This window comes from Amblyomma maculatum, chromosome 7 (assembly GCF_055883805.1).
Source record: "Amblyomma maculatum isolate TAMU_Amacu chromosome 7, ASM5588380v1, whole genome shotgun sequence".
Classification (NCBI taxonomy): Eukaryota; Metazoa; Arthropoda; class Arachnida; order Ixodida; family Ixodidae; genus Amblyomma; species Amblyomma maculatum.
In genome coordinates, this window is record NC_139350.1 from 107,150,221 (window position 1) to 107,174,619 (window position 24,399).

A 24,399-nucleotide genomic window follows, 5' to 3' on the forward strand; every position below is an offset into this window, starting at 1 on the left:
AAGTATACATTGTTGGGTTGCAGTGTTATTAGCGATTCTGTTCTGCTTTCTTTACTCATGCCAGTGAAACTTCTAGAACCCCTATTCCCACCCAGACTGGTCTTCGGTGCCAGAGTACACCATTTTTGTGTGTGGTGCTTTGAGAGACTTCGAGTGCAGTGGCAGCGCAAGTGCTGCTTGCATGCTCAAGCGCCTTCTCTGCAAGTTCCGTGTGTTCATGTGCGATTCCCTTTTTATGTGTGACTATTGAAACTTTATTTTATTAAGCTACCTATAAACCAGTGTGCACACCAACTCGGGCAAAAAAATGGATAACAGTGTGTAGGACTAAAATTGGTTCAACATGCCTCCTGCCATGGCTACAAAATAGAGCATAAGCATTTTGATGTTGACCATCCCACTTACTCTGTTCCCTGGTAAAGAGGATTCAGGTAGCATAAAATTTCTCGCAGATTACCAGGTGATATTATTCACGGACAGGTGTTCTGCATGGCAAGATATGCATTTGGCCAGGTACCGGACGTTCGACCCCCTGTACATATACTGCGAGCCTGGGATGTGTGAAACTGAAAACACGCACAACAGGCTTTGTTGCCACAAACAATGGCCTTAGCAATGAAGATGGGAGGCGATGAACATTCACAGATGAAGACTAAGTTGACTAATTACGCTTTACCGCCGCCGCACCCAACACTCACCAAGGCTGAAGCTGTGGCATGGCATCAACTGCAGGCTCACATGCAGACAAACCTGTACAACAAACATTTATTCTTCCCCACCCTCTACCCAGAGAAATGCCCCACCTGCCAACAACATCAACCTACACTCTATCATTCTGTTTGGGCCTGCCCAAAACCACCCAGTGGCATTCCATCCATAACTCACCCCACCCTCTCCTCTTGGGAAGATGTCTTGTCCCGCACGGACCCGACCGACCAACGCCAGCTAATCGAGCGGACTGAGAGAATTGCAATGGCCAATAGAATTATGAACTGAGACTTATTTCTTCCTGAGACCGCTTCACTAGCACCAACCCGCAAAACTAGCGACAGCTGCTCTGGCGGGCCTGCAGGATCGAGACGGCACATGGAGCCTTGGACTGCAGGCTCCCCTCAGGAAGATAACGAAATAAGAAATAAAAGTTTTTCCTCCTCCTCTTCCTCGCTTACAATACCTGCACTTAAGAAGTCAATGCAGAAATGCTGATGACACAAACAATAGTGATAGCTTGCTTAAATTATGAGCAGATTGAAGTGACAGAATACGAAACCATTTGCCAAGTGTGAAGCGTAGGGATCACATTGCGTTCTGGTACAAGTGACAGCAGCGTTTGCCATGCACAACCAGGTGTGATGAAACCAGTCTATCACTTGTGGGACTGCAGAGGTATAAGAAAGGGCGAACTTCTATTTGCAGTTTCTCAAAAGATATAGATGTAATGTGTACCTTGTGTACACTTTGCGGTAAAGAGCGCATATCAAGCAGCATATTGGGCATACCTTGGATATGACTTTAGCCATGACCAAATAGCGATGTCCGCTGTACTTTTAATGACAGTTGACCGAGTATGTCCGATACATCTTTACACACTAAATCCAATATGCATCATGGCAACCGTGAAACAGATGTGCGCAACAAAGAAAACCCAACTTCATGTGCTACTACGTGCCCCCAGATATATAACTGCTGGCCTTCGCCAATTTGCTTCATTATACCAAGAAAAAAAAAAAAGCAGCTGGCACAGATTTTTATGCACACTCCATAAGTGTTTTGATCTTTTTCACATATTCCTGGCTTGCTTAGTTGGGGGAGACCAAAAACACAATTTTGATATTTGCATGCTTTCAGATTGTTGTTGCCCTCATAAAAATGACGCATACTCACAAAGGGAATTGGCCGTGACCAGGAGGTGATTACAGATTTGTAGATAGCATGCGGCAGAATTGTGGGAAAGTTTACACATGCAGATGATGGTTACCAAGCTTCTGCCTCTTCTCTGACAACACTGGGCGTCAAAGATTTGGATTTTGGACCCCTTCTACAACACTGCAACAGGAATTTAAACGATTGCGGAGTTCATGACGTTGCATATAGACAGTGTCGAATTTTTTTTGTAGGATAATAAATTCTGCTTCTCCAGCTGGCAATTTTTGTCTGGAGAGCGAATGGAGATGCTACACAAATTTCGTTCAGTTTCTGCGGCCCTATCGATTATGGTTCTCCTTCACATAAATTCCTATTAAAAAGTGCCTATTAAAAGTAATTTGAACCTCTGATGCCCAGTGTCATCGTTGGAGGCAGAAGTTTAGTAGCTGTCATTTGTGCAAAGGGGGTACAAAATACTGGTCCTCGATCTACATAAATCTTTTGACAATGTCAAACATATTATCTGGAGGAGATTACCCTTGGCAAGCGGCCTTACGATTTTGTTAAGGATTTTCTAACCAAAAGAACAGCAGGAATAAATCCAGGAGACACCACCCCACAGAGCTCAGTGCTCTCCTCTTTCTTCTTCAACCTGGCCTTAAAGAACCTTCAGCTATTATTGAAGACTGTTAAAGGGATAAAACACACACAATACAGATGATATCACAATATGGACACATACAGGTAATGATGGGAAAATAGAAAAAATCTTCAACAGGCGATCAACATTGTTGATGAAATAAGCAGAATGGGCAGGGTTAAAATGCTCACCAAGTAAATACAACTTCTGGTCATCTGGGGAGCTGTAAAAAGCAATATTAATGCAGGAGACCATCTGTTAGAAGTAAATGAGACAAAGATAACCAGGGCGGACAAAATCAAGGTCCTGGGACTGATAGTCCAAGACAATAAACAGACCAGGTTGATAAGGCAAATAGCCAAGAAAAGACAGGAGTTAAAAAGAACAATTTGTGCTGAAAGGTTCAGGTCGCCGAGAGCCACGGAGGCCATAAAGGCCACATAAGGGCCGGTTCACATGAAAGCTATTGAGCGAACTCTGCAACGAGCGAAAAATTTCCAACTTGTTGGAGCTGCGCGTCGCTATCTCCGGTCGAGCCTACGTGGCAGCTCAAAATAGGTTTTTGCGTCGCCACGGCAGAAATTGCTAGTGTTTTCGCTTGCATGTGAAAGTCTTAGTGTTGGCCATAAATGCTTTCTAATCTAAAATTTCATACGATTACAACCACTCCTTTCCAAAGTCTTTGTAGTGTACCGAACAAGACCATTTTTTTTTTTTTTCTTTTCTGAGACATTCGTGCCTTGTCTGACCGCGGAGGAAGCATAGCAAAATAGCTCAAGCAGCCATGAGAATAATCACGCCTAGAACGAACCGATAACAAGCAGTTGCTGTACAGTCATGGAAGCATGCATGGAAGAAGGAAAAAAGAACTTTTTCTTCGTTCCTCCATGCACTCCTCCCCCTCCCCTCCCCAAGTACCCTTTTCTCTTCCTTAGCCCGGTCTGACGGGTGACTACAAACAATATGTGCTCAATGAAAGACTTCGAGCTCGACAGCAACCACCGTTAATAGAAAATCCATTGGTTCTATGAACGTTAGTTGCGTCGACGCGTCGTCCACGTGCCACGCGCAGGTAGCGCAGGCCTTGCGCAGGCCACTACGCCCGACTACTCTTGACTTGGCTGGTCTTGGCAAGTACATACGACAAACGACAAAATGATTTGAAGAAACAGCAATGGAAAAAGTGTTGTCAAGTTAAATATTGGTCTAAATATAGCAAATTAAATTAATGTCTGATTGACTTGTCACTTTGCGGAGTCTTGAGCATGGGTGCCTACAAAGTACGGAACCATAAAAACGTCGTACTTTGCTCACATTAGCCTAAGCAGTAAACATTTATTACACAAAGCTAAGCTCTACGTTTTACTGAAGTTTATAAAAGCAAAATAAGCATTCGACTCTCAGGAAGGCGGGGAAGGTCCAACCCTCAACATGGTGCGACAAACACGGTAGCTCAGGATCTACCTTGGTAGATTCCTTGCGACAAACCTTGGTCCGATCCATCGTGATCCGGTCAGCCAATGCTCCAGACAAGTCAATCCAAGCAATCCAAGCATGCGCTGTGCAAACTATGTGATGTGCAAAGTGCAAAGGGCTGATCGTTGTTACCGCTGTGCAGTACTACTACCTTGGTCTAAAGGTGTGAGGGAACGAAATCGACGAAATCATGCGGACCATAACACACCAGTGACTCATCTGATAGTAACAGTGGCGACCCGAGCCGTGAGCACGACAGCAGAAAATGCGCTGAAGGGGTTTAGCCAACACCTCCATTGGTTTAGCGCTAGTTGCATGTCCAAGGCGGCTTGAGGTTTTCGCGGGTTCGCTTCAAAGACGACGGACACTACTAGATTCACAAAGTCAACGGCACCTTGCCGGCCGCCTGAGCAACGTGTTCTGTCTCGAAGACGACGATGGGCCTCGCTTCGCCGAGACCTTCGTGACGGATATGTTCTGTAGCGAGCGTAGCCGCCGCCGCCGCGCTGACTTTTTGTTGGCCGTTGACCCGAGCGGCGCGCCGCGGTCCGGCGTGTCCGCGGCGGCGCCATGTGGTACCTGATGGAGAACGCACAGCGATCGTACACTCTGTCGGAGAGGCTGTTGCGTGCCATCGGCGTCGGTCACCACTCAGCGCCCGGCACTCGAGGCGAGCAGGAAGACATCGAGGAGCTGATCCGTCAGGGCGCCGACGTGAACCAGTCACACGGCACCTTCCTGCCGCTCCACTGCGCTTGCATGGTGGGCGACGCGACCAGCGTTGCCGTGCTCCTCAAGTGGGGCGCTGACGTGAGAGCGTTTCCACTAATCCGCGATCCTTGCGCGCACACCTTGCAGCAGGGCCGACAGCGATGGGTTGGCTTGCTGTCGGTCCGGCCCTTAGAGCTTGTGGGATGTTTCGCTGCTCTCTTGACAGGTTTTGCTTTGCCGTCGCGTTCAAAGCATTGTGTCTTAATTGCGTGTAGCACCGTAACCAACTCCGTTATCCTATGTGAGCAGAGCAGTCGGGCAGTGGCGTGATCATGTTAACTGCCACACGTCATTTCTTATTAGCGCTGCAAGGTATGCTCTTTGGGCTCTTTTGTTTCCAATGGAAAGAAATAACTCACGTGCCTTGTGGGCAACAAGGTACTGTTGGGCTAGTTTGTATAGTGTTGCAAATATTGGTCTCGCCAGAATGAGTGCTTCTTGTAGCTAAGTTTATTCGGAGCCCTGTTCAGTGAGCAAGTTGCTTGTGCAGCCAGAGTTACGTCCATGTACTTTTTTCTTCTCTGGGGTTCACAGTATTCGGAAATCCGCTTTGCAGTTTAGCCCCAACTTCGTTACCAGTACTTTGCTGTTGCCTTGCACTTGTCGCGTTGGAAGGCTGGTTAATGTCTCATGTCTGCTGTGAAAATCTGGTGCACATTCAGGGCTTGAAGGAATTGCTTGCATTTGCTGTGCTTTTCAAGTGCGGCTGCCTACACAGTATTTATGTTGTCATTTGCATTGAAACCTGCATTGGGTAGAATGCCTGGCCTTTTGAGTCGGTGATGTTATTTTTTGCCTAAAGTTAGTGGAGCTTTTTAGTGATAAATTGTTATGTCTCGTGTTTCTCCTGCTGCAAACATCAATGGGCTTCTACATAGCCTTTGGATATCCATCTGTGCTTTTGAATCAGGGGTGCAATGTTTGGAAATTGTGACTGTCATTTCCTGTTCCGGTTGCCCAAGATGCTGCTGCAGTGTCTGTATAAATGGAACTTGAGAATTAGCTTTGGAAGGGACACAAACGTTGGTGCTTTGCTTCGCTTTATTATTATTTTTTTTAGCTTCTCTTCTGAGGCTTTGTGTGCTGTCAGTCCACATATTCTTTACCAACGTGCCAGAGCTTTTACTTTTCTGCCTAGCGAGGAATGTGTTCAACATGACTATGTTGGCACGTTCAGCCCCCTGGTAATAACATCGCACTTTTATGCCAGAAGCAGGTTGTTAGTGCTTATTGAGGTGGGGAAAAAAAAAGGAAATCTCTCCATGCCGTCATATTTTGCTTATGGAGACCCCCTGCAAGACCCACATGGGTAGCAGTCTTATTGGCTAACATGAGAGCATAAGTTTGCAGTGATGCCAGTGGTAACACTATCCACCTTGTATGGTCACCTGTACACAGCTGTTGAAGCGAAAAAGGAAATGGGGGGGAGGGGGAGAGAGCTGTGGTTGCAGTCTGCTTGGGCAGCTTATTTGTACCATTCGGGGATTCCTATTGTTCTCACCAGTCATCTGGAATTACATAACGAGTCTTGGGGCAGGTCATAAAATGTAGCTAATGTTTTGTAGTCCTATCTCGAAAGAGGAGAAATCTAAATTTGTATTAGTATCAGAAGTGCGCGTTATTGTCTGAAATCTCTTATTCTTTTGGGAAGAATGCATGATAAAAGCACTTTACGCAATGTACCTTCATTATATCAAGTGATGATAGCCACTCTCAGTCACTGTTGACAGAGAAAAGCAGTTGACACAAACGTGATGGGCACTGTGATGCAGATTTCAGATCAAATACATGGGCTCATTGACAGCGACCGCACTGACTGGCAGAATCCTAAGCTGAGGTGCTGGGTTAATATGATTTGTTAATATGATAGAGTTAGCCGCTTAGTTAAATTTCCTCAGTGGTTTCGATTCAGCTAGTTCATAATAAATTACTGTACACCTTCTTTCCTGACCTGCTTGTAAATTTGCACCAGTGCAAAAAACAAATTTTTCATTTGTAATAGTCAGTCATTTGTTCCACCAACCATCATTTACAAAACAAAGAAATGTTACTATTAGGCCAGTAGGAGGCTTACAGATGTTCCCTGCCTAGTGTACAAAAGCAAGCTTCATTTCGTAAGCGTTGTTCAGCTGGAGCTCACTGCAATAGATAGGGTGAGGCAGCAAGAATCACTTGTGCACCGGGTAATAACCTGTGCCGCCTAGTAGCTGCGAGTGGTGCCAGTATGAGTAGGTGGGCGATACTCGAGACAGTGTAATGAACTGGACTGCAAAACAACTGCCCTCTCTGTTGCTGCTATGTGATGTATTTTCACGCCAGGCACAGAAGCTGTAGTGTTGCCTAACGGGGTTAAGGAAGGAACGGTTGCTATTGCTTTATGCGTCTCACACGTGTAAACATCTGGACACTTGTTTGGAATTTGATGCACGTGCTTGTAGATGGAAGGCTTGCTTGCGTTGAGGGGCCCATATTTGTGTGTGGGTTTTGCGTGGTGCAGGTGAACCGGTACGATGGCTACCATCGGACAGCATTGCACCATGCGGTGGAGCGCAGTCCTCAGTGTGCCTCTCTGCTGCTGGCAGCAGGCGCGGACACAGAGTGTGTTGATGTAAACCGGGATACACCACTGCACTGGGCTGCCTTTCGGAACCGTGCAGACTGCTGCCGGCTGCTCCTGGAACACCGGGCACATGTTGACAGCCTTGACTTCAACCACGACACACCACTCAGCTGGGCTGCTATGAAGGTGAGGGTAAGCTTTGCTTGTGCATTTGTGGTCATCCCTTCTTGTTGTCACTTTCAAAGCTCACAGACTGCTACGGGATTCTTGGAGTCAGTTAAGTGCTCCAAGAGTATGCATTATGCAAATACTTTTTCCAGTTTTCCCAATTTGGTCCTTCTCCAGTATGTGTAATTAATGTAATTCATCATCATCAGCCTGACTATACCCACTGCAGGGCGAAGGCCTCTCCCATATTTCTCTAATTAACCCTGTTCTGTGCTAGCTGCATCCACTTGACCCCTGCGAACTTCTTGCCGCCCCCTGCTACGCTTTCCTTCCCTTGGAATCCAATTTGTTACCCTATGCAAAGGATCAAGCAGGTTTTCGGAAACGGTACTCTACTACCGATTATATCCATACCATCAACCAGGTGATAGGAAAAGTGCTCGGAATATAACCAACCCTTATACATAGCATTCATTGATTACGAAAAAGCATTTGACTCTGTAGAAACCTCGGCAGTGATGCAGGCATTGCGAAATCGGGGGGTAGACGAGCCATACGTGAAAGTCCTGGAAGATATATATATAATGGCTGCATAGCAACCATAGTTCTGCATAAAGAAGGTAACAAAATTTCCATAAAGAAAGGTGTTAGGCAAGGAGATACGATCTCCCCAGTACTATTCACAGCTTGCTTAGAGGAAGTATTCAGAGACTTCGAATGGGAGCAGTTAGGGATAAGGGTAGATGGAGAATACCTCAGTAATCTGAGATTTGCTGATGACATTGCCTTGCTAAGCAACTCGGGGGATGAACTGCAAATAATGATTGATGACCTAGACAGGAAAAGTAGAAAGATAGGCTTGAAAATCAATATGCAGAAGACTAAGGTAATGTTCAACAGCCTCGGGAAGGAACAGCAGTTTGTGTTAGGTAGCGAAGCATTGGAAGTAGTAGGCGAATATGTCTACTTAGGACGGGTAGTAACCGCAGATCCGGACCATGAAAAGGAAATAATAAGGTCGCTTAGGGTAACAAATTGATCTAATTGCACACTGATTATTCGCAGAAGAAAATTCCCAAAGGGAACCATCTAGTTTGTGCATATTATGGGGAGCCATTTTAATCTGCTTGATGTCGACGTGACCCGAGTGTTAGCTTGATTCAACCGGAAGTTTGAATGAAGCAAATTTAAATCAGTGAATTACACTTCTACTTAGGTTGTTAGCAGATACAAGTAGTTTTGTAGCAACTTCTATTATATACTGCTTTGTACGGCTCTTTTCATGTTGTTCTGGCTACAAGTATTGCAAAACCTTGGAGTAACTTGGAGTCCATTAGTAGGATGAGAGAAAGAAGATGGTTACACAGTATGAAAGAGCGCTGAACAAGGGTTGAGCCTCAGTTCGCAAGCCAAGCTAACGTTTCAACAAGGGGACTTGTCTTCACCTGAGCAGCATGATCACCACTGGCAGGGGTTTAAATGCACTGTTGCTTCCGCAGAAGAAAAGCCATGGAGTGAAAGAATGCTTTATGGGAATGAATCTATGAGCCTGAAACTGGTGATCCCGGGACCTGAAATAAAAAGCGGCAAGGAGGAAAAACTACAATGCAAAGTGGATGAGTTAGCACCTGAAGCGGGTTCGATGCTGACAAGTGTTTCTTGAAATTGGACAGGCATTCCAAAGAGACCTGATAAACAGTACAGCTGCAGGGGAATAGTTCGCAAGGACTTTCTGGAAGGAGGAGAGAAGAACATTTGAAAAAATAAAAATAAACCAATAGCAAGAGTAAAGCATACCTCCCAGGCCTGACATTACCTGAAGAACAGGGTTTGAGGGGGCACCAAATTTATAAATGATAAGAAGGAATCATGTTTTGAGAAACACGTGCAGCTTATGCTATGTTGGGGAGGGGCACGTGCTGTAAATAAACTACAATTAACGCTTTATGAGACTGCTTTAGAGGGAATATTTTGAAGGGGTTCTAATGTTTCTATTGAGATATTTATTCCTGTTGGCTTCAGGGTTCTAAATTTATGAATTAGATATGCCTCCTTATATTTTCTGACCCTTAAAGATTTAAAGCTGACTGGAGAATAAATAATTTAATTTCACCAAACTTGCGCCTATTCCGATTGAAATGCTGGGAAGCTGCTTTCGGGAGGTTTTTGCTGGTGTCTTGCCAATGTCCATTTAGCCTTTGTTCATTGATTGTCCTGCCTCTCCGATGTATTGTATACGACAGAAGGAGCATTCTAGAAGGTAGATGACATTTGCGATTAAAGCCTGATTTTATGTGAAAAGTATAATCGCTTGCAGTACTTTTGACCATGGTGTATTTTTGTAAATGATTGCAAGTCTTACATCTTGCAACAGGAAGGGCTATGTTGGACGCCTGTTGTTGAGTTTATAAGGCACTAGAATATCTTTGAGCTTTGTGTTACATTTGTATGTTACTCTTGGTGCCTCCGGGAATATCTTTTTCAAGCATTGTTTACATGTTAGAATAGAGTGGTATTTCCACAGAATATTGTTTATATTTGGTAGGGCATTGGGGTATTCCGTTATAAAGAAAGGCTGGTGTTCAATGTTGGCTTTTGTTCGTTTCATGAGCACATTGTTGTGGTTTAAAGTGTTTGCTTTCTCTAGGGCCATGTTAAGGGAATTATTCTCTAGTCAGGCTTTAAATCTTAAAGGGGCAGAAAATATAGGGAGGCATATCTAAACCATAAATTTAAAACCTTGGAACCAACAGGAATAAATATCTCGAAAGGAACATTAGAATCCCTTAATTATATTCCGTCTGAAACAATCCCATAAAGCATTAATTGTACAGTGTATGTATAGCATGTGTACACCCCCCCACGCACATAGCGTAATCTGCACATGCTTTTCAAAACATGATTCCTTCTTATCATTTCTAAATTTGGTTCCCCTTTGAAACCTGTTCTTCAGATAATGTCAGGCTTGGCAGGTATGCTTTACTCTGATTTTTTGTTAGTTTTTTTTTCCTTCTCTCCGCCTTCCAAAAAGCTCTTGAGAACTATTCCCCTGCAGCTGTATTGCTTATCAAGACCTTTTGGAATGCCTGTCCAGTTTCAAGAAACACCTGTCAGCATCGAACCTACTTCAGATGCTGGCTCATCCACTTTACATTATAGTTTTTCCTGCTGTTGCCACTTTTTATTTTCTTTTGCATGTTATGGGATCACCGATTCCAGGCTCATAGTTCATGCCCAAGAAAGTATTCTTTCACTCCTTGCCCTGCTTTTTCGCACCCCCCTTCCCCACTGGCTTTTTTTTTTTTTTTTTCAGAAGCAAAAGTACTTTTATACCCCTGCCAGTGATGATCGCTCTGCCCAGACGAAGACAAGTCCCCTTGTTGAAGCGTTAGCTTGGCTTGCAAAACTGAGGCTCAATCCTTACTCAGTGCTCTTTTATATTGAAGTCCATTAGATAAAATGAATTGCATTAGATCATAGTCCCTGGCATAGAGTAGTGAATACTAAATAATTTTATACAATATAATGTTGTGACAAATTTATGAATGCTTTATGACTTCGAGTGCTAACTTTGCTTTATCTAGAGTCATGTTAAATCGTTTGAATATAACAAGTTTTTTTTTTTTTCTTAAGGTGAACCAAATTCACCAAAACAGGAACTGAGAAAAATGCGGAAGTTCACTGTCTGGTTTAACCATAGTTGTCTCCGCCGTTATGATGTCTGCTTTACATCTAAAGCTCAACATAATTCCACACCACCTTATTCTGAAAAAAATCATGCAAATAATTTGGGCAATATCAAGATGCAAACTTTGGATTTGGCTTTTTTCTGTGGGAATCTCTATTGACCCAGCTTCATTCACAAAACATTATTTAGTGCTTAATGCACATTGATAATGATCCTTTCATTATCATTTCTTGAACATTTTCCCTGTAGGTGGTACTTTCAATTAAAAATAATTGGCAATGCTTTGAGACTGCTGTATGAAAAAAGAGAACACAAATTCAGGACGTAAATTGGGAGGTGGGTATGACTGCTTGCTAATTTTCAATCAGTTTTGTTTCTCATTTTGTGGAAATTACACCCCAGAAGTTTGGCAGTGGCAAGTGTTTTTACCATGCTACCGCATGCTCAGAATGCGTGTTTTTGGCGAGTACCACACTGATTTTTTGTTTGTCTGAAGTTTGAAACTCTGTGCTACTTTCTTTCGTTTTGAGAAAACGTGTTGATACTAGTTGGAACTATTTTTGTTGAAGGTTTTTATTTCTGCTAGCAATAATTTATCTGGTCCCAGTAATGCAGTCTGTTGCATGTTTTTTGAGAATGGCCATCGTTGCGCGAAGCCTTTCCTCCCTCTGTCCAGGCACCATCCATGGGTGGTGCAGTTTCGGGGGGGGGGGTGACACAGTCTGTTGATGTTCTTCCGACTTCCTACTGTTACTTTTGTCCCTTTCATTAATAGTTGAGCTACCCAATCGGAGTCATGCTGTTTAGTTAAAGTGGGTTGAGTACCCAGTGTCACAAACTCGTAGCTTTCAGTTTATACTAAGATTAATTTGACTTGACTTATTTTGTCTTTCCATCTGTCACTATCAAGGCTATGGTTTTTTGACCAATGTTAGGGTCAAGAGAGATGCAGCACCAAAATAGAATTCAGTATAGAATTACTGTGGTGGTAACAAATTTACTTACTTATTTACATGATATATTACATACATACTAATTTACATACATATTTTTTCATTGTGAGAGCATTAGTTAACAGAGTAATTCAGTTTTGCTTTTTCTCATTCTTTCATAATTTGAGCATTCAGTTACTCTCTCCTGCATTGCTTGTAATATATTTGGACCAACCAATGCAAGTACTGCATCTAATTGTCTGTAAATGCCGTATTATAGAATGTCCTTTGGTGGCGGTCTGTTTTGTTGTTTTTCCTTTTATTTTTATTGTTTTATGATTTAAATTATTGCATGCTCCATTCTAAGGAGGTGGGACCTGTTCAGTTACTCTGGCGTATCCTGAAATCGCCATGTTGAATGCGCTCGTAAAAGATTATAAAAACTAGCTGGCCACTTTCGCTGTGCAAACTTGATTGAAGCCCTTATTTTCAGAAATGTGGCCAGTGAATTGTCAGCATAGCAGCACTGTTGGTGTGGCACTTGAAGGAAGTGTAAAAATGGGGTTGTTCATCAGAAGATCCGTGTAATCTTTGGGTGTAACGGTTTTAATGGCAGTATGGTGCTTCCTGTGATGCAGTTGAACTGTAGTGACTGTTTTGAAGAAACCTTCTGAGGAGTGTTGTCCATTCTGTGGGCTGTTTTTCTGCATCTAAAACGATTGCTTGGATACATGGCAGATTTCAAAGAAAAAACGTGAGTTTTGGAGAATGAGGAAGAAAGTCGAAAGGCACACTAAATAAACTATATGCTGCAGAGCAAACTGTAAAACATAAGGCTATGGACATATTTACTCTGCGTCCTAGCACCTGCTATGCCCCAGTGTTGCTTTCGGTAATGAGGGAGTCTAATTTGATTGCAATTGACTTTTGTAATGCACACCATAGGGGAGGGCTCCAAATTACTTTTGATCATCTCTTGCTCTTCAAAGAACTGTAAAGCATAAAATAAAATGAGTGGATGTCTGGACACCTCAGGAAATCTCAAGATATGCAGGTTCCACAAATAAATGGGGCCTTTCTTAAAGGAAAAAATTTTGAATAAACACCAAGTGGTCAAGAAGAATCACCACATGTTTTTCTGCCTTTCAGGTGGGGGGGGGGGGGAATATTGGATGAGGCAAATTCAGTCGGTGCAACACTTAAAAAGATTTCTAAGAAATGCAACACTCGGCGTGTGAGGAAACAGAATTGTTAATGGCTTTGATTGCTTATTTTAAAATGCACAACAAGGTAGGGAGAACAAAAAAACGTCAAAATGGCAAAAAGGATAAAAAAAAAAAAAATGAGTGCCACAGTGTTGTCGCACGAAGTCGGCCTATTTGGAGCTACTGTGCTGCAAATCACTAGTAATATTTTTTGTTGCGGTGTGAATTTTCTCGCCAGAAACACAGCTTTAGACCCGAAGTAAGGAGGGTAATAATTGACCTGATTATTTAGCTGCACTAAATTGAAATACTTTGCAGTTGAGTTCTTAGTTCTTAGATTGCCTCTGTAAAATCGTGGATGCTGTGTCCACCTACAAACTGGTTACAAGATGCAGTGAGAGAAGTACAGCCTCCAAGTGACTGGGTGAGAATAGAAGTTTATTTTTGACAGGGTCATCAGTAAAAACTCTGGCAAGAAGCCGGGCACTGAGACACCTGGGAGGGGGATGCACTTTGAACGCTCAGAAAACTGCATCAGTGGCTGAGTGTCAGTTCTCTTGTGCAGGGCAACTACCCATCGGTGCGCGTTCTTCTCGAACACAATGCATCTCCAGACGTGCGCAACTATGGCGGCATGGTGCCCCTGGCACGAATCGCTGTGCTGCTTGCTGCTGGACTGGAGTCGGCAGACGACGAGAAAGCCTTTGAACTGCTTCTGCGGGGAATGGGGCACATTGAACTGAGGGACCGTGATGGTGAGCTCCCAGCTGTGCTTGCACGTGACAACAAGCTGCGAACACGGCTCCTTGCCGTCTGCTGCTCGCCCCGATCACTGGCTCAACTAGGACGACGGGCCGTGCGTCGATACCTGGGTGCACAACACCTGCCCACCGTTGTGCCTCTGCTACCAATACCAGAGCGTCTTCAGAGGTTCCTTCTGCTTGAATTTTAAAGCATACCTTGTCACGTCTGAGCTTCCACCCTCACTTTGTGGCGGCATGTGTGCACTGTGTCTGTGCTGCTCTGAGGGAACGGCTGCCAACGATCCTCATGCAGGGTTTTAAAGAAGCCAGCTCCAGGAGTACTTATTTAAACTAAACAAAGCCCGAAAGAGCAAAAATTAAACTCTAGCACCAGTTCTAAATGAACTGGCTGTGAACTGGCCTGCCCACTCACCTCTTTAAGAGTCACTTTTGAATTCGTAGCACTGATTTTCTTCTCTTTTTTTTTTTCTACTGCAGAGCACACACGTAAAAGGAGGTCACTTGGGGGACACAGACAAACAACAACAACAAAAAAAAACTGGAGCACACTTAAGCTCTACATTTAAAGGCATGATGCGATATCATTAATGGCTCCTGTCTGCTGCTCTTCTTGCAGATCCTCATTCGAGTATATCCATTTTGCATCTCACTTGGTCACTAATCATTTAATTAGTGCTTCTATTAGCTCACACATATTCTTTAGCAAACAGGTGTAGTGCAATGTTTTGTAAAAGACCACCTGATATAGATACCTATAAAGCCCCACTTTTACGAAGGTGTACGAATGTGCCTGCGTGGTCTAAAAGTAGCTTGTCTTACTCATTGCCCAAGGGTCCGGATAGTTAAATTCCTATCTCAAAAGAAGCCAGAGCATAACAGTGACACCTGACCATGTTGACATTGACCTTTGACCTTCAGTTATGGCACTTTGTACTTTAGTCATGAGACTTTGACCTGTGAGTGACCTTCTCAGAGGAGGTCGGGGGTTCAAGTTCGTTGCTCGCGTCACCACCAATTGCAACTGTGACGCCAGCCATTGCCAAGCCACTGATGCAGCGAGTGGGATAACGACATGAACAACAGTTACTCCTGTGCCAGGGCTCTTCCTCCCATATCACCTCTGGTGCACTGTCTGCTCTTAAGGCATCACTAACGGACCTCCATGCAGCGCCATATTTGTCTTCTTTCGCATGGAAATTGTGACAAAACCGTTTTTCATGCAGTGCTGCGAGGTGTCATACCATTTTGTTGCCTACTTGGCATGCATCTTCTAGTCTCGTTTAAGCGATAGGGGTTTGAACTGACATATGTGCCTCCATTGTATGCCCTAATCACCTCGCTATACAACGTGACCTAGAGCAGCGGGCATTTTCGAATAAGACATCACTGCGTGAGTGAGCTCTCATCTTCACACATGTAGGCAGTGTCTCGAAATTTTTTCGCTCACAATTCTGGCAGCGCCAGGGTTTCTGCATAACGGGGCCTTTAATGCTGTCAAATTGAAATTCATTGACGATTACAGTACTTGGTGATGTGAAATTTGAATGCAGCTCGCATGCCGCAGCAGCTGCCAAAGACAGACCTTTGCACCTCTGCTCTTGTAGCGCTGTGTCACCACTGACGCCATTGATAGTCTGATGCTGGCGTGTTCAGTGAAGCTCAACTCAGTGTGCTAATATGATGCATGTTCCTCTGGCACTATCTCTGAGCAAGCGGCAGAATCAGGTTGCACTCCTCGTGACACACTTGTTGCATATCTCAGCAATGATATCATTCGCAAGCAGGTGGCAGCGTATGCTACTCTGGCACTGCAGATGCCTGCCCTCCTCCTCTTCTTTATTCCTTCTCACACTGTCTTCATTATCATCATCTTTTATCTTCTGCTTCACCCCATGTTCACTCTCTTTCGTCCTCCACTGTGTTACTCGTTCACTCGGTTACGCTGAGGGATGGCTGCATCCCTGAACTCACGAACGGGCGCTTAAGAGCTGTGCTGTAAAGAATGAAAGAACTAACTAAGCCAGAAATTTTTCCTTTATTAGCTGAGGTACGCCTAATTCGGACACCGTGGACTTAGTCTGAGTGACTGTTGAGTTCACTGATATTTGTGTTACAAGGGGAGTGACCTGACTGCAGCAGTGCTTTGGTTACAGTTCCTTACTATAAACAGTCAGAAAGTGACACTGTGCTATGCAGAAGGGCTATGCTGCAGCTGCAGATTTTTTTTTTACTGTCCCTGATGAGTAACCTTAGGATAAATGAGCTCTGTAGTGCACTATGTTGTTTTTAATTTGTACTGTCACTTAAGCTGGAATTCTCAGTCAAGGTGTTAATTTCTAAAAGTGCTCTACAGGATAAATAAAATGTTTTGGTTGTTATCATTGTATTTGGTGTTGAAGTCAGCCCTGTGCCATGACATGGCTTTGTTTTTTCATAAAACTTGAAAGCAGCATTGTGCTCCACTATATTTTCTCCAGCAGCTTACCAAATCAAAAAGTTGCAGAGAGCCATATTTGGATTCATAAAGGCATGCCTGGCTATTTTGGCTGTGCACTAATATGCACTATTCTGCTTGTGTGATATGCGCGAATACAACAAGCTGTCCAGTTAGTTGGTGTTGCATTTTTATCGGGAGCTAGCAGCTAATCCTTGTGTGCTGCACACTGCTAAAACAATGGTGATTTACATATTGGGATAGAGTGAATATATATATATATATATATATATGTATATATATAAACACACACAGTCAAACCCACTAATAACTCCGGTATGGCTCCATGCTGCATGCACCAGCTGCATGTACCTGTGAACAATGACCAGTGTGTATTACGAACCATGTAGTGAATTCGTTGATACTACGAAGTTTTTCAGTTCCCCAACACCACACCCATTGAACTGCATGAAAACTACATAACAAACATGTTGCGGCACTTGACCTTGATACAGTCAAACCCACATAACAATACAGGTTCTAACAATGTATCGGATATAACAATGGGCAGCCGCTGCACTGTCAGGTTTGCCATGTGTTCTATGGTAAAATAAACCGCTTATTACAATGGTGTCATATTATATTATCGGTTATAACAATCAAATCTGGTCACTAAAAGTCAACAAAAACGTGGGAACGCGGTGACCACAAAAGCGTGCGCGTACGTGGAGACGCCAACAACGGCGATGCAGTGACAATTAAAAAAGAAAAGAAATCGGGACACAGTGCGTCGAGCCAATGCATTGGTCGGGTGCGCCAGGGAAGCTTGCATGTCACAGAGACGCGGGGAAGAACGCAGCTTTTCCCCCCGCAGAGGAGGAGGGAAGGCGTAAGGTGCTGCTAGGCATGGCCGTTCTGAGGGAGAGCTTTGCGCGTTCCCCTCGAGACCGCTTGTGGCCTAGGGAACTCTCATCCTCTTTGCCTCTGCCTGGCGGAGCAGTCTATTCTGAGGGTGCACTGACCTTAGTGCACTGCACTATCCTCCCTTATCTGCTCTGTCCAGGCTCCCACTTCGCGGTTGCACATGTTTTGTGGCAGGCGTGCTGCAACGTTCGTGCACGTGTCTTTCTAGCGTGGTTCCGCTAATGTGCCATCATCATTGCCACGATCTTGCTGGCTCTGGATTTTCTGTGAACAGCAATGAGCGACAATGACATTTCCATGGCACTTAAATATTGTTATAAGTGGGTTTGACTGTATGTATATATATTTCCTATCCTCACTGTGGTCATGGGAGCATTTGTGTGCAGAGCACTAGGCCACGTGTGCTTGGTGTTCGTACCAGGAAGAAAGGAAGGAAAGAGAAATGCTTCTTTCAAGTATGTGTACATACTTGAGGGAAGTTACCACATTCCTTGTCTGTGATGCAAGAGTTTAGAGCATGCATAGTAGGACACACTACCAGTGCTATAAAGATAATGGGGAGATCACATGGTTACGAGTAGTCTGGACTGGCAACTGGCAAAAAGGTGTGTGAATGTGTAGAAAATGTGTTAGGTCTGCAGAAGGTTTGACTTAACCATCTGATTTGATTTGCATGTCACATATTGACTGTCTAGATCAGCCTAAGTACAGTGGCAGAGAGTTTAGGGTGTTACTGCTGGGACCAAAGACACAGATTCGGTGTTTGTGGTGTCCGCTTATTCATGTTGGCAAACCTCAGGGCACCCATGTACTGTGCAATGTCAGTGCACATTAAAGTTAACTTCAGGTTGTCTAGGCCCGTCCACTACAATGCCCCTCACAACCTTTGTTACTTTGGGACATGAAACCCCATAAACCAGCTAGATCATCCCGAGTATGTTTTGTTTTTGTTCTTGTTCCCAATTTCTCACCTAATATTTGTAGTGGACACTGGAATTTGTAGTCAAAGTGTGCAGCTTATGGGTATGGTGTAGTTTGTGAGCTTGCTTCCAGGGATGTTCTCCACACTGAGCAACGTACAAAACTTAGAACTGTACGTGCATGCAGGCGAGGTGATTCACTTCTTGTTGAGATATTGGCTTGTTCTGCAGTAATGCTGCAACTTCGTGATGAAAACTGCATGTTACTGAAAGCTTAGTTTAGTTCCGGTGTAGCATTCGGCATGTTTTTGGTGAATGTAAAACTGGAAAACTCTCACCTAGTTAGCTGGATTTAACTGAAATGAGCAAAATCACGTAATCAAATTCTGTCTGTGTGGGATCTGTGAATGTGTTTGTGAACACATCAGTTATTCGCTGTACTGTAAAAGCTCTTCAATTCGAACTTCAAGGGCTAGGAAAAGTGTTGAATGATTGGATAATGCCCAAAAAACTGAACAACTACTTGCATCGCAATAACTTTCTGGAGCTCTACTATTACTGTGTCATACCGATCATAGAGAAGACTTCAGTGTGCAAGCAATGAACAACACTTGACCGGTCTGGAGTTCTCAGCACACATGAGGGGAATTAGTAGAAATGGAAGCAAAAAAAAACTGCCCAGCAGTGTACTGAAGCGGTCAGAGACAAGAAGGGGAACGAAAAAACCAGCAACATACCAGTCAGCTTCCTAAATGGTACCCTGATAGATTAGCTTGGCTGGCTGATAGAAACTAGTCAAGCTGCTGTCACTGCAGTCTGGTGGTAAGCTCGGAAAAGTGAAACCAAAACTATGCGATCGCACTGTTCTAGGAGATGGGCCTGTCCATTCGTCATTATGCCTGCAATCACACGCACATCAGAGATGCATCAGCTACTCTGATGTATTGCATTCAGTTTTTGAGCAAAGCTCTTTCAGCGATTTCTTTCTGCGGTGATCATAGTTGGGTGCAGCCACCCTAGGGAGCCTGCATTCACTAGTGCGAGACCCATAGCATTCATTTTAGCATTCGCTGCCATATACTTGCATGGTCATTGGCCGGAACTTAGCTGGCAGTTTGAATTATTCAGATTTCTGCATTAATGAGGCCCAGATAAGCAAGCTTCCACTGTATTCAATGTTATAATGCTATGAATTAAGGGCATACATTTAGTGACTTGCCATCGAGCATCATGACTATTTCGCATGAATGGCTCCCGCAAAACGTCTCTGAAAAAAAAAAAAAAATATGGCATGATCAGGCATCTGTACTGGACATTTTCACCAGAAATGGCCAAAACATCATTACTGTGCTCTCCCACTGTGCACAAGTGAGACTGGGGCGCACCCATCCACGCTTCCTGGCTGCAGCGTGCTATCTGCTTGCTGGACAACAGCTTATAGTGAGCTGCCTTCACAGTGTTATCAGACCTACCTTGCTTCATAGCGAGGCCATAGTGGAAAGAGTTTTGGATCTGTTCACTGCTTAGCTACAAGGTTTGTTGTTGTATTCTACTGTCAATTAAAGTCATGTTGAAAAGAACGTTCAGTTCATTTTCAAAACATGTTTGGCAGCAAAGTGAGTGGTAGTGTGGATTAGGTGAGAGTTGGCTGCTCCTGTTTGCACGTACTGATTGTTCTAAACCACGAACCACAGCAATTGAAGCCAGCCATGCACCTAATGGCATTGTTGCATGCATGTCTCTGGTTTAGTTCCAACGCAGAGTCATTACTCAGGATCAGGATCATTACTAGCTGACTCTTAGGCATGCCGACCAAGTAAGAATGAAAATCTTGCTTTTGCGCTTAGACCGATTGGAAATGACCTATTTGTATGTACATTTAGAAACAGTTGTGATCTTTATTTGGAGCTCCCACCTGGAATGTCTAGATCATTTGTGCATATACCGAAAGATAAGTGCCTGGCCAGGTTCTGGACTTGGCGGCTTTGCGGACCAAAATTGACAGTCAGTCTCATCATCGAGAGTAGATGTAAGAATGAAATGCATTACTAGAAAGGAATACTTCGTTGCAGAGCTGCACTTGAGTCTTGAAGAGCCATCTGGCACTCTTCTCAGTTGAACACTGTGCTTGGCCGCCCCTTTTGCTACTCCAAGGACCTTGTGACTCAGCCAAGCATGATATGTTGGCATCACCTCCTCCTCTTCAGCGCATGTTCCTCTTTTCTTGCATGGCACGGTTCCGGTGTCCACAAAGAAGTGAGGTCGTTACTTGCCATGCTTCTTCCCAAAAGCAGTTTTTTGCAGCACACTACGAATGGATCAGAGAAGCACAGCAAAAATTATTCAGGGAAAATCAATTTGCTTTAGTGACCAAGAGGATTGTAGTGCCAGAAACTCCAGGTACGATTACCGCATCATTGTTTTGTTGGGAGTGCAGGTAGTGTCTCCACCTCCTTTGCGACTCGATACCTCATCCTCCGCGGTTAATTATCTGTATACACACTTGAGGCCAGTAGCACGGATGGTACAGTAAGCATGCAATGAGAAGCATTTAAAATTGTTTTGCATACAGTCTCCTTTGCTTTGCTTTCCTTCTTGTGCTTAGTTCTATATGAACTCTCAGCCGGTTTTTAGCAATGCTGTTGTCGCTGCCATACTTAGTTTTGAAAGTCAGCTAGTACATGAGCGAGTGCTCCTTTGCACTTGCAAGGTATTGGGGCTATCTTGCTGCAGCACTTGCTTGGGTGAACGTGGTTGTTGCGACACGCATATTATTTCTGTTTTCAAAGTTCAGTGGGGAATTGTGGATATTAGTTGCTGCAGAGATTGCTTGGGGAATGATATACCAGACGGCCTGATGCACCCATCTTTTCAATCTGATGCTGAGACGAGCTACTTGGCCGGCCCATGCGCTGTGGTGGTGGTGCCGCACATTCCAGGGATGTCGTTGATGCATGCACTTTTTTTTGTGGCATTATGGCACGTAGGCACCATTGGGTGACAAAAAGTTTTGCCAAATTTCGTTTAGGTTTGCCTCTATGTTTGCCCTCCATACTGGTGCTAAGATCGGCCATGGTGCGCAAAGCATTTCGAGCTTAAAAGATTCACTGCTGGCTCCCAAGGGGAAAGTCCTACAGGAAGCATAGAGTTGCCTGGAAACAAGTTGCCCCTGCAGTTGGGCTGCAGAAACTTGAATTAAGCGCTTCCATAGTCTAATTAAATAGTAGGCATGCATGATGTATAATGCCACAGATACACAACAGATGAGGAGAGGGGACACCACAGAGTGATTAGTACAAGTCCACAGAGTGCACTTCTTCTTAGTGCGTAGCACTACTAGCCGTAATCACGGATTTCGCCTGTCCAAAGCAGCTCACTCTCTCGTCGTGAACTTGAAGTGGAGAAAGAGAAAGTGGTGACGCGTGCATCATGCGGCTTATTATTGAGGAGCCGGAGCGGCCACACAGTTGCAGCACAAGCTGCTCTCTCTCTCTTTGTCCATCTGCCTCTTCTCGAACTTGAAGAGGAGGAAAGGGAAGTAGCGACGCCCACATCACGCGACCTAACACTGAGGGGGCGGAGCGGCCGCATAGATGCACCCAGTGAGAGAGGGGCGTGTCAGTTGCGGACGTGGCTGCAGTCTCTGGGCAGTGTTCCACAAGCATGTGTTAATGCAGAGTGAGCAGTCGTGTGTCGCTCGCGCGTCCTCAACTTCGGTATCTCTCCCTTCGCATCAGTCACTCATCAGCCTTCACGGACAGCAGACGTGCACGCGCGGTGCTCCCTGGACCTTGGCTCCGAGCAGCTCGTCGCATCGTGAAGCAGCTTATGCTTACCTCTGTGCCTAAGCAGTGCTACGCACCTACTTCGCATTTGATTAACTATGCAAATCGTTTTTTTTTTTAAGCTTCCATACAGTATGGTCGCGATGATATGGATGTCACGGAGTCGTTACAAAATATTGCCTGAAATTTCTCATTATCCAAAATGAACAAAATCCATGTGGAGAAGCATGGGGAATGCATTCATGCAGATTGGTTTATGACAGGTCGTGCACCGCCCCTCACGGATTCCTGTACATAGAAAGTGACTGATGATCCTGGAGTCTCCATTGTACCAACCATGCACCGCTGCTCACTGCTTGCAGAGCACGACTGGCGATGGCAATAATGAGGATGTACAGGCAGTGCTTGGTGCTCAAGGCTGTGGTCGTGGCTGGCATGTTCGTGTCATCTGCAGTGACGAAGGAGACTGTTCTGAACATTCAAACTTGTGCACGTTGTACACATTGCACTCCTTTTGGGGGATTTACAAGTTCTGATCACGCCGAGATTCGTGTCAACCACGTTCTTATCGCCAAGATTCTGCTATACCCCATTTAAGGGACTCTCCTCTTGGAGCCACTGGCACAAACTGCAGTGACGGCACAAGCAAAAGCAGTTGAGCAAACTAAGCTGCTAGTACGTTTTGCAGTAGTACCATATTTAGTGCGCCATTTTATCCTCCTTTGTTACATTTGTGCTATTGCTTATTTTTTACTGCCACCAGGTACAGTCATGCCTCATTAATATGGACACTTCTTTGGTTTCCGACCAAAACTGTCCATAAAGCGAGTCATCCATAATAACGAGTCATGAATAAAATCGAAAAGTATTTTTTTTAGGAAAAATTGTAATTAAAGACTGCTTTTGTAATTAAATGTGTGATTAAAAACACCCAAACTTTCGATGCTACCCCCTTCTCCATGAGTCCATCGACTCGAAATGCCATGTATGTTCTTAAAACTTGTCAGCCATCCTCTTGAGCAGCTGAAGTTAGTAATGCCTAGAAGAGCGTAGAATTTTTCTGAGTAAACATCACCCTATTTTACTGAACAAAACATACTGTAAGTCATCACAGCTAAAACCTATCAAGACAGAGGAGAAGGAACGTTACATGCCCATAATGTTGCCGAGACAGCGAGCCTTCTCTTGAAGCATTTCGCCACTCACGACAGCATCATTCGTGCGCACATTCCCGAACCACATTAACAAGACTGACTCCATTTCTTCGAACTGTGCTGGGCGCTGCTGGACTGTGGCTGACGCTGCGATGCCGACGTTGAGCCATTTATCGGAGTCCTGTAGTATCGATGCTACCGTAAACCTGACGAGGCTGAGGCCTAGTTTAACTTGGGCCCAGTCCCTCATGGCTTGAATTGACTGAGATGGCTTTTGCCGCTTGATTTCACAGATTTCCCGCTTCGCATCTACGTTCAGTTCCATTCTTTTGCGTTTAACTCCCGCTATGCCAAAAGTCGAACTAAAGTTGAGGGTCACAGGCTGCCGATTCTTCGCACTTTTTCCTAGTTAACCTTTCTGCCTTTCCGTTCTTCTGATTTTCTCTTTCTTGCCTTGTACTCTTTTTACTAGGAAGCGAAGGAGTCAAGTTGGCAGGCTGCTATGCAGAGGGCTATCGAACAGCCCCTTCCTGGCGCTGTTTGTATGTGTTCCTATGAACAAACACTGCAAGCTGAAGTACAGTTTAGAACGATGGCTAGCCGACTACGAAGAGCTCAGACCTTGTCAAGGCCGCATCGCTGACTCAAAGCGAAGCCGACATGCGGACCGCCTGGTGTGCAAATTGTGGCAGTTCGGCAGCACAACAGTGGCAACGAAAACTAGGAGCATGAGAAGGAAGGGCGTCCAGGACGGGACGCCCGGTCCCTGTTGCGTGCTCGTTGCCTTTCTTTTGTTGCTCTACTTCGTGAGTGTGTCTTAACTTGGACCGAAAAGCGTTAACGGCTTCATGGAACACACATTCCCGCCGCCACTTTAGGTGCTTGTCTTCCTGTTATTTCTTTCTTACGCTTTTACCAGCCTGTTTGTTCACGTTCAACAGAATTTATTGCAATCACATGTTGCTGTTTTCCCGACTGCGGCCTCTCATTGCGGCACTTCCACTGCAACCAGAAACCTCCCGGTTCCCTCCTTTGGGGGGTATTTCTTACTTAGCTAACCCTCGGTTTGCTGCGTACGTTCTTTTCCGCACATGTGCCCCCCCCCCCCCCTT

The 24,399-nt window shown here is 44.6% G+C and overlaps 1 protein-coding gene across 2 annotated transcripts; it reads left to right on the forward strand.

The window, feature by feature from the left end:
* Nucleotides 1-4,016: 4,016 nt before the first annotated feature.
* LOC146184279 (ankyrin repeat and SOCS box protein 8-like) lies at nt 4,017-24,331 on the forward strand. 2 transcript variants are annotated; one of them, XM_084609323.1, is made up of 3 exons: nt 4,017-4,792; nt 7,251-7,505; nt 13,872-24,331. In XM_084609323.1, exons 1-3 carry the CDS (start codon nt 4,553-4,555, stop codon nt 14,256-14,258), a joined length of 882 nt encoding a protein of 293 aa, XP_084465449.1. In that variant the 5' UTR covers nt 4,017-4,552; the 3' UTR covers nt 14,259-24,331. The 2 variants fall into 2 exon arrangements, with proteins under 2 accessions (XP_084465449.1, XP_084465450.1); XM_084609324.1 differs by having other exon boundaries at nt 4,020-4,792; nt 7,251-7,499.
* Nucleotides 24,332-24,399: the final 68 nt, after the last annotated feature.